At 42.1% G+C, this 14,665-nt stretch overlaps 1 protein-coding gene across 19 annotated transcripts in view; it reads left to right on the top strand.

The window, feature by feature from the left end:
- Positions 1-3,674: 3,674 nt before the first annotated feature.
- EP400 (E1A binding protein p400) overlaps positions 3,675-14,665 on the top strand; it is a 49,439-nt gene continuing 38,448 nt past the window's right edge. For 11 of the 19 annotated variants that reach the window (XM_080628566.1, XM_080628568.1, XM_080628554.1 and 8 more), the window contains exons 1-6: positions 5,678-7,033; positions 9,230-9,340; positions 12,424-12,511; positions 12,927-13,034; positions 13,739-14,118; positions 14,360-14,662. In XM_080628566.1, the coding sequence (XP_080484692.1) occupies positions 5,711-7,033; positions 9,230-9,340; positions 12,424-12,511; positions 12,927-13,034; positions 13,739-14,118; positions 14,360-14,662 (2,313 nt within the window). In that variant the 5' untranslated portion in view covers positions 5,678-5,710. Of the gene's footprint in view, positions 3,808-3,971; positions 4,240-5,232; positions 5,251-5,677; positions 7,034-9,229; positions 9,341-12,423; positions 12,512-12,926; positions 13,035-13,738; positions 14,119-14,359; positions 14,663-14,665 lie in introns of those variants that run through there. The other 8 variants (XM_080628556.1, XM_080628562.1, XM_080628557.1 and 5 more) reach the window with 6 other exon arrangements.

Consider the following 14,665-nt stretch of genomic DNA (forward strand, 5'->3'; position numbering starts at 1 on the left):
GTCAGTAGACAAGAAAAATGACAAAACACACACAGCATAATAACCCAGTCAGCGTGCATAGTAACTGCAATGGGATTCTCTTGTTTTCCAGTTAGGAAAATGAAAGGAGCCTATTCTCCGTGATATTGGTGTGACATGAGGGGAATGTCAGATTTTTGGTCCTTAAATCACTTTTCTAACTTAATTATGGTGCTGTTATTTGCAAGCAAAAGGAATAAAAATTCAGTGTAACTAACTTTACTATGCCAGCTAGCTTGTAAAAGGTGTGACTCAGGTCAGTGGCAATGTACCGTTGTTAGCATATTTATTGTGAAAAGTACTAATATTTTAAAGTGTACAAATTTTCTTCCTAAAAGGAGTTAAAACCCACAAATATAAAATGGGAATATCAGCATGCCAAGGAGGTGCAAAATTCTTCAGAAGAAGCGAAAGAGGAACTCTTAACATACACCAGACAAAATGCTTATAGCACAGTAACATAAGGGATCTCCAAGTCCTTGCTTTTTGACAGACATAATAACTTTGTTCTGCCACTTAGCTTCAACTGAGAGAAAGAAGCATTGCCATAGGACACTTGTTCCTCCATCTTCCCTTTTTGGCCAGATGACTCTAAGAATATTGAAAACAAGATAGAAGAGCAAAGCTCAGAAGACACTCCTCTGGTTAAAACAGAAAACGTATTTTGTGAGACCTTTGTCAGCTGTCATCAAGTCAGCTGCTGACACTGGCCAACACGGTCCTGCATGGCTAATTGCTGAAGACTTGGCACTGTTCAAAGTAAGATGGTGCTTTGTTTTCTCTGACTTCATAAACTTTTTACTTCAAGGTTTATGACAGCATGGTTAGACCTCAATTAAGGATTATACATGCTTGTGCACACAACAAAAGCATTTAATTGAAACGTTACACTGCGTTGATTTCTCTCTGCCTCCTAGGCTGCGAAACAGTTACAGACACTTCCTTTAAGCCTTGCTATTGTGTCACCAACACAGACAGCAAACTAGGACCTTGTCAGCCATGTCTTTAACCCTTGTAACTATGTTTATGGCTTCCCAAAGCAATGCCAAAATCGTTACATAAAAGCACTTACAAATCCAGGAGGAAAGGTGAGTTTGAGATGTGCATTGCATTGTGAAGATTGGGGTTTCTGTTTGTTTTGGGGTTTATTTCCTCTATTTTAAATTCCTTATTGCTGTTAGTGTTTAGTAACAACACTTCTGTGGTTGTCTCAATTTTTCGCATTTTAGCAATGTCAGAAGCAGGCAATCCTGCTATATAATAATTGTCAGGTCAGAATTTTCTGTCACAATTACTGGTACAGACAATTAGGAAATAATTTCAGGATGAATCTTTACATGATTTCATGGTCGTGTTTTTTATCTACTCAGAATTAAAATAATTCAAAAGAAGCCTATTGCTGTGGTTCCCCCCCTTCCATCTGTTTCTGTTGTCATAGGCATTGCTTGAAATAAAACTGAAGCAACACCCTAGTCAGAAGCAAGAGGTACAGTGGAGCAAATCCCAACCCAGTGTCAACCACAGGGGGAAACAGAGTAGGCAGAAAAATACGTTCCTCACAGCTAAATGAATCTGCAAGCCTGGATTCATGTACACTTATAGCATCTGTTTTGACTTTGCTGAGGCTGTGTGTAGGACTCTCAGCAAATCTGGAGAACTGGGACACTGAGTAACGGGAGCATTTTCTTTTATTCGAGCTGAGGTGATGGAATTTAATGTTACTTAAAAAAATAGACTCTTGCTCATGGATATAAGAATACTATTCAGAACTTAATTACAGACAAGCTCTTTTTTAAAGAATCAGGATTTTGGGCTTCATCCCAGAATAGATTTAATGATGCTGAAAAAGGCATTCCATATATAGACTGGAACAAATGTCATTTTATGATACTAATATAATGGTACTTTTTCAGTGTGTGTATCACACTCATTGGAAGAATTTCTTAAAACCTCACGTCCTCTTTCGTGAACACTTTGGAACACATGTAAATGTTAAGAATACACTGTGTTTGATGATATTTCCAGGCCTTGGGACATACAGGATCTCCAGCCATACCTGTTTACCACAACTGTCCCTGGTTCCAGCACACCTGAAGCCCACAACCCCCAGCCTGTTTCTTCAAGCAGTACCAGCTGACAGAACTAGTTGTAACCATTGATCCAAGGACAACTGTGCAGATGCCTTTGGTGACTCCACTCATATCAGGTAACCTTTTACTTGTAGTTTTACATTCACATTTTCCTATTGAAAATAAATCCTTAAATATTTACTGAATAGTGTTGCTCACTTTAAAATTTACTGAAAACAAGTGAAAATGATGGGGGAATAGTCTTCAGTAAATCCTCTACTCTTTAGAAAATAGTATATCCCCAGATGTTGTATTACTTATGTGTAATTGATTTTAGAATCATAGAATAGTTACGGTTGGAAAGGACCTTAAGATCGTCTAGTTCCAGCCCCCCTGCCATGGTCAGAGACACCTCACACTAAACCATGTTACCCAAGGCTCTGTCCAACCTGGCCTTGAACACCGCCACGGATGGAGCATTCACAACCTCCCTGGGCAACCCATTCCAGTGCCTCAGCACCCTTACAGTAAAGAATTTCTTCCTTATATCCAATCTAAACTTCCCCTGTTTAAGTTTTAACTCGTTACCCCTTGTCCAGTCACTACAGTCCATAATGAATAGTCCCTCCCCATCATCCTTATAAACCCCCTTCAGATACTGGAAGGCTGCTATGAGGTCTCCACGCAGCCTTCTCTTCTTCAGGCTGAACAGCCCCAACTTTCTCAGCCTGTCTTCATACAGAATTTTAAACACTCTCATCTTTGCATAGTGTCACTTATTTTCAATTTAATTTAGTCTGATCTCTGTACTTTGAGCTAGTAACAAATATTCACCTAAAATTTCATTTTAGATTTAGTCACCAAGAGTTCTAAGGACCAGTCCTGATCCTCAGACCACAGTAACTTCCTTGGCAGCAATGAACTCAGTGTAGAAGTTACTCTGGTGCCCAACTGCTAGTGTATGTCAACCCCTGGAAAGCAACGCTTGCATACAGCCTGGATTCAGCCCCCATCACTTCTTCAGTTGTGATGTTAAGAACAGTGAGATGCCTGGTTTTAAATGGAAGCTGAGCAGGTGGAAGTTTTATTTCCTTTATTGCTGAACTATTCTGCAATTTTTAGTTTAGTTTTTTTTTCAGTATTTATTGTAATTAAGAGTAGCACTAAGCTACTTTTTTCTCCCTTCTGCATTCCTCTGTTTGCACTGTGTGAGGATTTCATTGCCCGTGCTCCAGATGAGCAGTCTATTGTTCATCCTTTAGCCAAATTTTCTCTGTGCATTTTTAACACTAAATCTTGCAGAAAACGGGCAGCGATGTTACCTGCGCGGCAGCAATTACTCTCTTCCAATGGTCATTACACTCCCATATCAGCACTGCAATAAAAGTTGGCTTTCAGCCCTTGTCCCCGAGCCTCGTTCCTCCACGTGCTGCGCCCCATTTCCCGCCCAGGCCATGCTCCCTGCTGCGACATAAACCACGGCCGACAGCGGCGAGAGTGCCGACCAGCACCGCGGCGAGCCGTGACGCTACGCGCATGCGCTGTGTGCGGCGCAGGCGCAGAGCGCAGCGGGCGGGCGGCGGCGCAGGCGCGGTGCGGGAGCGGGGCGCAGGAGGCGCGGTTTGTCTCCTGCCGGCGCTGGTAGCGGCTGCGGCTCCGGCCGCCCCCCGTCCCCGCTTCCTGCCAGGAGCGAATGGAAACTCTGGCCCCGGCGCCCGCGGTAAGTGGGGCCCGCGGGCGCGGAGGGGCAGGGGGGCGGCCGGGACCCACTCCTCACACACCCCCCCCCATTCTCCGGCCCCGCACAGGCCTCGGGCCCGAGGCGCGGCGGCACCGGTCCCGGCGGCGGAGGGGCTGCCGCGGAGGAACGGGCCTTCCCCGCGCCGCCGCTGGCGTGGGCGGGCAGGCCCGGCCGCGTCCTGGCGGGGGTGTGGTGGTGCCGCCCGGGGCGCTGGGGGCCGCTTTCGGCGGAAGAAGCCCCTCGCCAACTTGGGGCGCCGGCCCGCGGCGGGGCCGGGTGCGCTGAGCCGGGCTGCGCCGCGCTGGGCCCGGGCGGGCCCCGGGCCGTTCGCTGAGTTCAGTTGTGGTACACAAAAGGCAATCCCTGCTCCCCGGACAGGCGGCGGCCGGCAGCGCGTTTCCTTATCAGCGTGTAATTAATTAAGTGTTTTCACTCGGGCAGTAAACGTTAGCGAGGTATAGGTAATTAAAATAATAAGACCTTGTTAACGGCGATAGCTGGTATCGTTTAAATCTTAATTATTTGGTATTAGTGCCGTGAAAGAGTCACAATACCACGAAGTATGCTAATGTTATGAAATCTCTTGGAAAAGGTGCCTGTGAGGAGGGGAATCTCTTTTTCCCTTCCCGCTCTGCTGAGGTTCGAGTTCCGAGGAGCGGGAGCGGCAGAGCCCGCCCAGAGCTGTGTGTTAGTCTGCGTGCAGGCTGCGCCCCGAGGTACCTCACTGGTACCCATATGTGGGGTCTTTTCGCTAGCCAGTGTGTGACAGTGCTGCTCTGCTTCCCCTCTTTCCCGTGGGCAAAGAAGGGAATCTCTCCACCCTCAGGGCTTGAGTAGATGGAACTACTGGTAGATGCATATAGCCCTGGAGAGGGAAGCGAAGGAGTTGTGTGTGTTCACTGCCACAGCAGCAGCCGGGGAGCGAGGCAGTCACCGCTGCACCGCGTCCCTTCCCAGCCATGCTGCTGCCACTTGTAACCAACTTGGAGTTAGGAGCAAAGACGAATGGCAGAGTACTTGTATGTGTGTTTGCCCTGAAATACCGAAAGTGAAACCCGTGTTTTCAAAATACAAGAGAGATTTTGAGCAAACAAAAATCACGTTTCATTTTCCTTTTTTCTGCCCCTGCTATGTGACACCCAGCACTGAATGTACGTGTCAGCTCATGTCAGTGGAGTTTTTGTTTGTGAGCGATTGAAATACAAAACTAGAACCTTTTTTTGATTTGGGGATAGCCTGGCTCAATAAACGGCATTCTAAATGAAATGCAAGTTTGCATTAATTTTCATCTCTTTATGGGGGTAGTGTTCTTGAAGGAAAGAGAAGGCTGATTTAAATAACAAGTACAATACTTTTTCAAACATCTCGATGATTTGAGGATTTTTCATGATGTGTTTTTTCTTCAGTGGCTAGAGCAATAAAGTGAGTAGTCTGTGTCCATTTTAATTATATTTTTAGTTATTGATGAAGAAACATTGTACATTTTAAGCAACTGTTGCGTATTCAGAAACATTGTATTAAGTGGTAAAAGTACTGAAACGTTTGGAATAAGGAACACAAAGAAGAGATACTTTTGATGCTGGAGTCTGTTGATTCTTCAAGTTTCACAGAACATATAATTTGTAAAACTCTTCAATAGCTCTTTGTTAGCTAAAGATACGTCTGAGGAATTTAAGTGAGCTTTGTGGTGCTGAGGGTTTTGGAGAAGTTGAGTACCTATTTAAGCAACTGCCAAGACAGGATAGTGAAGTTCTAACAATAAGATACTCTTTAAATAGTAACTACATAGTTTCAGTTGCAGAAATACTTTTACGTTCCCTAAATTTCTGTTTTTGTTGTATTTCTTTAGTGTATACTGTAAGAAACACCTAGAGCAGTGAGAATGCACCATGGTAATGGCCCTCAGAATGCCCAGCGCCAGCTCCAGAGGTCCAGGTCCTTCACAGGCAGTGAGGGAGAAGAGCAACAGGCGAACCTACCCCAGTCCCCTGCAGCTTCTTTTGCACCTTCTGCAAGTCCATCTGCACCCCAGTCCCCCAGTTACCAAATACAGCAGTTTATAATGAGCCGAAGTCCAGTGGCTGGGCAGAATGTGAACATCACACTGCAGAATGTTGGACCAGTGGCTTCGGGAAACCAGCAGATAACACTCACCCCATTGCCAATTCCAAACCCAACATCACCCAGTTTTCAGTTCAGTCCTCAGCAGAGGCGGTTTGAGCATGGGTCTCCCTCCTACATTCAAGTCACTTCACCGCTGCCTCAACAAGTTCAGTCTCAAAGCCCTACACAGCCTAACCCTGTGCCAGTGCAAACCTTACCAAGTGTTCGGGCAGGCACTCCAGGCTCTGGCTTGGGAATGTGCAGCCAGAGCCCCACAAGAGGATTTGTGGATGCTAGCGTGCTTGTGAGACAAATCAGCTTGAGTCCTTCAAATGGTGGACACTTTGTGTATCAAGAAGGACCAGGAATTGCACAGATTGCTCAAGGAGCTGCTGCACAAGTACAGCTTCCATCTTCTGGGACACCCGCCACGGTAAGGGAACGAAGGCTTTCACAGCCTCATTCGCAGTCTGGTGGCACCATCCATCATCTTGGTCCTCAAAGCCCTGTAGCTAGCGGAGCAAATATGCAATCTTTGACTAGCCCGGGCCATATTACAACGACAAGCTTGCCACCCCAAATTAGCAATATCATCCAAGGGCAACTGATGCAGCAGCAGCAGCAAGTGCTTCAAGGACAGCAGCTGGGTAGACCCATTGGATATGACAGGACTTCTGGTGGCTTGATAGCAGGGGTTGGAGGACCTAGTGCATTTGGAATGACATCACCACCTCCTCCCACAAGTCCTTCGCGGGCCACTGTACCACAAGGGCTGTCGAGTCTTCCTCTTACTCCTACAGTTAATACAGCAGTGAAAAAACAACCCAAAAAATTGGAGGAGATTCCTCCTGCCAACCAGGAGACTGCTCAAATGAGAAAACAATGTTTGGATCATCACCACAAACAGATGGAAATTCTTAAGGAAACTTTTAAGGAATGTTTGATTGAACTGTTTTTCCTGCAACATCTTCAAGGGAATATGATGGACTTTTTGGCTTTTAAGAAGAAACATTGTGTTCCACTGCAAGCATACCTGAGGCAAAATGACTTGGATCTGGAGGAGGAAGAAGAGGAAGAACAATCCGAGGTCATCAATGATGAGGTAAGAAATCTGTTAAACTGATTTTTTGGATGGAGTCTTGGGTGACATGGTTTAGTGTGAGGTGTCCCTGCCCATGGCAGGGGGGTTGGAAGTAGATGATCTTAAGGTCCTTTTCAACCCTAGCTATTGTATGATTCTATGAAGTTGTGGCACCAGGATTGTGGAGTACTGGAGAATGTGACAGTACCTGAAAAGTCATTTGTGCTTGATGAAGTATGGCACTTTTCCTTTAAATAGTTGGTCTAAGAGCATGCAGTTCTGCTGGGTAGTGTGAACAGTCGGCTTGAGCGTGCTGTTAGATGCATGTATTTAAAAGGAAAAGAATAGAGAGGTGAAAGGAGCTTTTGCTGTCCTAGTTAGTATGTAAACCACCACATAAATAAAAAATGGCATTGGTGTGGAAGCTGTTTTAAGCTATCTGAATAGGAGTAGGAATCGTAGGTTGAATTTCACTTATTAGAGTTGCATAAACCAGAAAAGAATGAGCAGTCTTGTAAGAGGTTAACCTTTGAGTCGTGTGACTTGTAACCATAGATGTTACTGAAGTTCAGTGTTGCTGTAGCCAACAAAGACCTGAATTAATCTAATTACATAGAGAGAACATGTGAATCACAATGTATATAGGTCCATAGTAATGAATCAGGTTACTTCAGCTGTCTTAGAGCTCTGTGTAGTCTAGCTGATCAAACAGCACTTACAGACTGGACTGAACATTAACAAGTTAACGTTGTTATTTATGCAAAGGTTTAAATTTACTAACTTGAATTCACTGTTTATTAATGGCAGAGGATTTGAAATAAGCTTGCCACAGACAGATGCTGTGCAACTTTTTCTGCACGTTTGTACCCATTCGTGTAGCTCTTGACCTACAACACTCTATGGGTGCTGGAGCGGTGCCTGTCTTTTGCAGAGCTTACCTGCAAGCCTACATGGCAAGTGGTTGCAACAGGGTGAATATAACTGGTGCCTCTGCATCACTTGGCACTCATAAATACCTTTTAAAATCTGTAAAAATGTGTATGGGTATATAGATATCAGTTTGTAAGGAGCCGAACCTGTTACGTAGAGAAACTCATACTGCTGGGAGATAACCTGTTAGAAATGAGTGTCTCCAGGGAAAATTGATGACTCTCTTAGGTGTGAATCATTAGTGAGCATATCTTCAGTTGGAATTTGTGGGAAATTTTAACAGTATAACAGCTGAAGTTTAATTTGTTCACTGCTTTGTGGTCTAGGAAATTTCTGCTTGTGATTGTTATTGATAATTTTGAAGGAGTCATTTCTCTCTGTAGCCTGTTAGTGTGATTTATTGGCAATGGATATTTTTTGTTTTCATCTGGTTTGTGTTTTGTCAAATTGTTTAGGTGTTCTTGTTGGGTTGTGTTTGTCAGCTGAAAAACCAGGTATTTTTAACTGAGAACTCTTTAGCGGTGTAAGTTGTCTAGGTTCATTGAAGTCAGTGGCACTACTACAGTTTACATCAGCTGAGGCTTTACCTTCAGTCTTTCGGGTTTGGAGTTTTTGTACTTCACTGCTTGCTTGTGATGGGTCTTTTGTTTGTGAAAGCCGCTTGTCCGTCTAACTGCTGGAGAACATTGCAAAGTGCAACAGCAAAAGTCTTTACATGTTTTCAAATGATGAATACTTTTGAAAGACTAAGACATCTTTTGAGTATGTTCTTTCTTTGTATTTTTTGTTGTCTTCTGTTTTATTTCCCCTTCTCCCCTCTATCACTTTCTGCTAAAGCAATGCACTTCATCCCTTGCCTGGAAAGGTTGGTTGCTTTGGGAATTCAAGGGGCGAGCAAATGGTGACTGTGCTCATTGCTTAAATAAATGTTGGAGCTCTCTTAAGTTCAAACTGTCTGTCATGCTAATTTGTTGTCCGTTAGGAGCAGCAATCGTTAAATTCAAAGGATTTAAGAAGCATTTCCAGTGATGAGGAATCACTGTGAATAGTCAAGGCTGTACTCTGTTCTGCTGGTAAAAGTGAGACAGAACTCTTAAAAACAGGCTGTGCTCAAAGCAAGCTGCACTGATGGTGGTGTAGTTATAATCCCCTCTTCAGTGAGGTGCCATCAGTACAAAATGAGTGTGTTGGAAAAAAAATTAAGAAAAACTTTTAAAAAGAAAATGATTCTCCCTTCTTTTTTTTTTTTTTTTTTTTTTTTTTGTTCTCCCCAAATATTTCTCTCAGGTAAAGGTTGTGACAGGAAAGGATGGGCAGACTGGTACTCCTGTCGCTATAGCAACCCAGCTTCCTCCAAATGTTTCTGCTGCTTTTTCATCCCAGCAGCAACCATTTCAGGTACTTTTCAATGGTTCTAAAATGTAGCTTCATCCCAGATTTTTTTTCTTCATTCAGATTTGATATTTCTTAGATGAATTAGAATTTTCCCAAGAGCCCATCCCTTATCATCTAAACAAAACCAAGAAACCTTTGCAATCTTCAAATGCATCAGTACTAATGAAGCCTTGAGGAAGTTAAATCTTTGTCTCCAGGTTGCTGGCTTATTTCATTAACTTTCAGCTTGAATGTTTTCACTTTGGTTTGTTTGTCTTTTGTTTCCCTAATGCATTTGGTTCATTTGTGCATTCTGCGTAGTGATAATACTGATTCTTTTGTCTGTGGCATTGTAATTGTGGATTTCTTCTTAATTTCTTTTCTTTTTTTCCCTTATCTGTTAAAGGTTTTGAGTATGGCTACAGAAGGTTTTGGATTTCCCTTCCCTGCAATGTTTTAAACAATAATAATAACCCTCTGACACTTTGTCTTTTAATATCTAACAGCTTTCCAGTAGCCCTACCATAAAGGTTGGGAAGAAGATACTGAAGTGCTTATTTTTATTATATAAGTACTTTTAAACAATTTCTTTTCTTTCCTTTTTTTTTTTTTTAATGAGGGAATACTGAACAAAATAAAGAAATAAATGTGAAAATCAGTTAACATTTTTGTGGATCAATGGTGATGAAACTTTTAAATTCAGGGTAGCGTGGGTTTATGCAGCTACCTTCAACTCTGTGTTGCCAGACACCCTGGAAAATAATATACCATAATTCCTCTGCAACTAAATATTTACCTTTTAGCTCAATTATATGTAACTTAGTAGGTGTTACAGGGTGAATTATTCTGCTGTACCATGGAATCTGTACTATGTGTACTGCCTTTATCTAGGTTTTGGAAAACAGAGAGTTAAATGAGATGCAAAATGGGTTGTATTCCATGTGTAACAAATGGGATGTTCACTGTGATGCTTTACAAACGGGTGGCATAGTAAAGGGGTTTGCACTGAGAGCTTTTCATTGTGGTCAGTACTGATACGTCTTGTAAGTGTCCTTAGGTAGTCAGGCTTCATCTAAGCAGTTTAAAATATGTAATATTATATCAGGTTATTTATTACAGTGATTAGGGTTATCATCAAGCTACAGCTATGATGAAATGCTTTTGAAAGTATTATACCATTTCAGACCCATTTTAGAGAAACTAGCAGCTACATACTGAAAACCTACAAAACTGTGTAACAGTGATAATACCTTTTAGCACAAACTGTTAACAGAAAGTACCATCTCTTTCCATCAGCCTTTCTCTTTATGACTGTTTATAGAGAAATAATGTGTCCTGATCAGCATCATCATTCAAATTTTAGTGCGTAAGTGCAGCACTCAGAATGATTATTGTGGGCATGCTGCATAATAATCATGACCTTCAGAGAACGACATTACTTTAATTAAAGTTAGGATAGTTTTAGTCTAACATTAGTGGTATGTGGCTGCAAATTAGAAAGACATAACATCTTTGCTCTTTGAAGTGTCTGGCCTAAATTACACTATGATAATGCAGACAGCTGGGAGGCATACTCTTAAGGAAATGTCAATCAGAAATCCTACAGTAGAGATGCAGCCTGAAGCTGTATGTGATCATCCAAGCTAAGAGTGCAAATAAATGGCATTTGAAACAGAGTTCGGAGAAAATACTTTCTTAAACTTGTGTCAGAAAGTATTTGATGCAAACAGGACACAAGCTGAATTTGTTAATTCAGTAGCATCTTGCAAAGTTAAGTTTTGTGACTGATACTGAAAATTCAATGTGTACGATGCCCTGCCAGACACTGGCTGTTGGATTTGAAGCATACTGCATGTCTGCCTTGTGAGAAGACAAGCCTTTGAAAACTTAATCTATATTGGGTGTGAAATGACAGTGAACCATGACCATTAGGGATGAATATGAGTCATTCTTAAATGCAAAATTCACGTCTTAAGGCTATAGCTGTATCGCTAGAGTGGCCACAAACACCCTCCCAGCAGCAAAGAGATTAGATGTTATTAATTCATAGCTATTGATAGAATCTAAGTGGCATGAGATATATTCAGCTCAAAAAGGAGTGTTTGAAACCCACTCATTTTAAGGTGATATTGGCTGTGTTTATTAATACTGTTCAATGAAGCATTGAAGATGCAGGGTTGTGACTGCTATGGTTTATTTCAACAGAGACTGGTGTTTAGTTTACATTGGTAGAATTCTGTTAAAAATCAGAGAAGAAAAGACCCGTGAATAAACTAGAAGATTCTTTTGGGAAATTGCTGTCTCTGCTATGTTGTCATAATAAATCTGCAAGCCCGTGCAGTACATCAATATGGCAGGCTCTCACCATCAGAAAATTACACTTTGAGAATTTGAGTGCTAAATTAGCTCATTATTTAAGGCATAGAGGGTGCCATACATAAAGTCCCTGTTTGCATTTTTGGATATAATCTCTTAAAACCATCCTTGTGATAGCCCTTATTTTTTTGTATTAAGTTTCATAGTAGAATACTTGGTATAGCATGGCCAACTATAAAAAAAATTTGAAATTATGACTTGGAAACTCACTGAAAGGAATTGGGCTTGCACAGACACTGATGGGTGTTAGTAGGTACTTGACAGTTGTGCTGGGGACCCAAAGAGGATGGAAATTGTCATATACCCAAATTTGTTTGCTTCAATAATCATATACATGAGGCTGCCATCAGAGTTTGATGCTGAAAGGATTATCTGGGGTGTATGGTCTACCATCATAGCCAATATTAAATGTAGTAATTAGAAAGTTTTCATGCACAGTGTAATCTTACAGAAGCTAAACTCCAACTTGATGAATCAACTTGGTGATTTCTGTTGCATCTCAATATCATCATCAATTTAATTATTGTTTTAAAATTTAAACTTAACAAAGAGTATCTGTGCATTGTGGACATCTGAAACTTTAGAGCAAGTATTGAATGAGTCTTGTTTTCTTCGTCATACAGCTGTTCTGAAGGACTTGTTTTGTGCTGGCCTCTAGCTCTGTAAGTTACATCTTGGTGTTAGACTGTCTACAGATTGAACTTTTGTGATTTGTTTTTTTTTTCTAATAGCAAACGCATACAGGGACTCCAGTAACGGGGACTGTGAACACCATAGAAATTGAAGCTTTTAAGAGACAGCAGGCACTTGCACCAGCAGGTATGTTCCACAGACAGAATTACACTTTGGTTCTCTTTTTCCCAAACAGTGAATGGAGCCAACTGTTCTGTAACCCTTGAAATACAGTTTTGCCTCACCTTGGGAATTGCCAAATCCTAAGAACTATCTATTGTGAATGGTGCTGTGTGAAGAGTGTGCTCCACTCACAATAAATAGGACTGGATTTGGCAGGCATGGAGACATTGTTAGGTTGATTATTCTGGCTAAGAAGACTGGAGACGGCCAACTTGAAGTTAGAGGGACTCTGCCCTTGGAGCATGTTCTTCATAAATGCTACACATGTATAGTAGTCGTAGCTTTCTGAGCTGATGTTGGAATCATGTGTAGTAGTTTGCTGTATAAAACTGAACCCATTCCATTATACCATGCCATAAATGGAATTTGAATATCACAGATTCGTCTAAGAGACCACGAATTGAAGTGGGCCGTCATGGGATGGTTTTTCAGCACCCGGGTGTGGCTTCAGGAGTTCCTCTTCAACAGCTAATGCCAACGGCACAAGGTACTGTGTCACCACATGCCAATTGCACATTAATTTAACAAGGAGATGTTAGTGATGGGACTAGAAACTTGGGCTTCTGGCCTGCCAAGATCCTAGTCCCACCACACACTTCTCCATGTAAATTAATACTTGGTATGCAATGCCTGGTTTGTTTAAGGAGCTGAGTGACGGGCTCCAAAGGTGCATGTGGGCATGGAAAAACGTCACAGGTGCTGATGCAAAATGGTTAATTTGAGAATTCTGGAACTGAACCAATGATCTATGAAAAGGAAACCTCCTAATTTGCAACATCATGACAAATTTTTATTCATTAGTCGTGCCAAGCTTTAGAATATGTGTTAGAGTGAATGTGCTGAGAACTAAGTATTTAGACTCAAAACTAGCTTCGTAGGTTGAATTCCAGTAGCTCGCCAGTCCTTTTCTTTTTTTTTTTCTACAAGAAATTCAGAAGACACATAATGACATGTTTTTTTTTCATAGTTGCCATGCTCCATATGTTAGTTGCAGTCCTATGCATGAAATACTTTGTTGTTTATTGTAATGGTGATTTATTTTGTGATTGTGATGTGGTATTTTCAAGTGATGGTGTTTTGTGGCAAAGTAAGTAACAAATTAGCCTATCTGCGGTTGGTTTCTTCATTGTATCAGTTAAGAGCATTGAATGTCTTCATTTCATTTGTGCTATGTTTCCTCTTGCTTTGTAGGTGGAATGCCTCCCACTCCTCAGACTGTACAGCTGACTGGACAGAAACAGACTCAACAGCAGTATGATCCATCTAAAGGCCCTCCTGTGCAGAATGCAGCCAGTCTGCATACACCTCCACCACAGCTGCCAGGGAGACTGCAACCTGCAAACGTCCCCATGACATCTCTTCCAGCTGCTCTGCAGTTGTCGCAACAGCAGCCACAGATAGTGGAATCTCCAGCTCAGCCTCAGATTCAGGTGAAAATCCAGCCTCAAAGTGTACCTCTGACTTCTGCTCCACTTCCAGCACCGCTTCAACAGCAGGTGCCACCAGCAATCCATGTGCAAGGACAGGCACCAAACCAAGTATCACAGCCACAAGCTACAATACAGCAACAGGTATGTGAACTTTATTGGGGCGAAAATGTTTGTTTCAGTGCCCAGTAAAATCCAAGAACATTATCTTTCTGGAAATATATGACAAACTAAGTTTTTTTAATTCCACTGGACACTTGAGTCCTTTCCTTATAAAAATGCAAGTGTACATTTTTTATTAAAGACCTCATTATGTTTGCTGTAGTATAGACTAAGACAGTATTGAAGCCTGAACTTTGCACTTACAAATGTATTTCTTGAGCAGACTGTGACTCTGACACGACCATCTGTAGATCCTGCTCAGACTTCTCAGCGTCTTACAGCAAACACACTACCACCTACCTCATCTGTTGTGCCAGCAGCTATCTCAGGCACAACACCGCCTTCTACATATCCAGTACAAACAAACAGGAGCTCTCCAGCAACTAACAAGTCCCTGTCTCCTATTGCATCAAAACCCCCAGGCTTAGCAGTAGCAACAGCACCTAAAACACAAAGTCCAGCTCAGAATGCAGCAGTAATACCACAGGACAATTCTCAAGACAAGCTTGCTGAGCAAGTAAAGCTGGTA

This window comes from Psittacula echo, assembly GCF_963264785.1.
Source record: "Psittacula echo genome assembly, chromosome: 13".
NCBI classification, from domain to species: Eukaryota; Metazoa; Chordata; class Aves; order Psittaciformes; family Psittacidae; genus Psittacula; species Psittacula echo.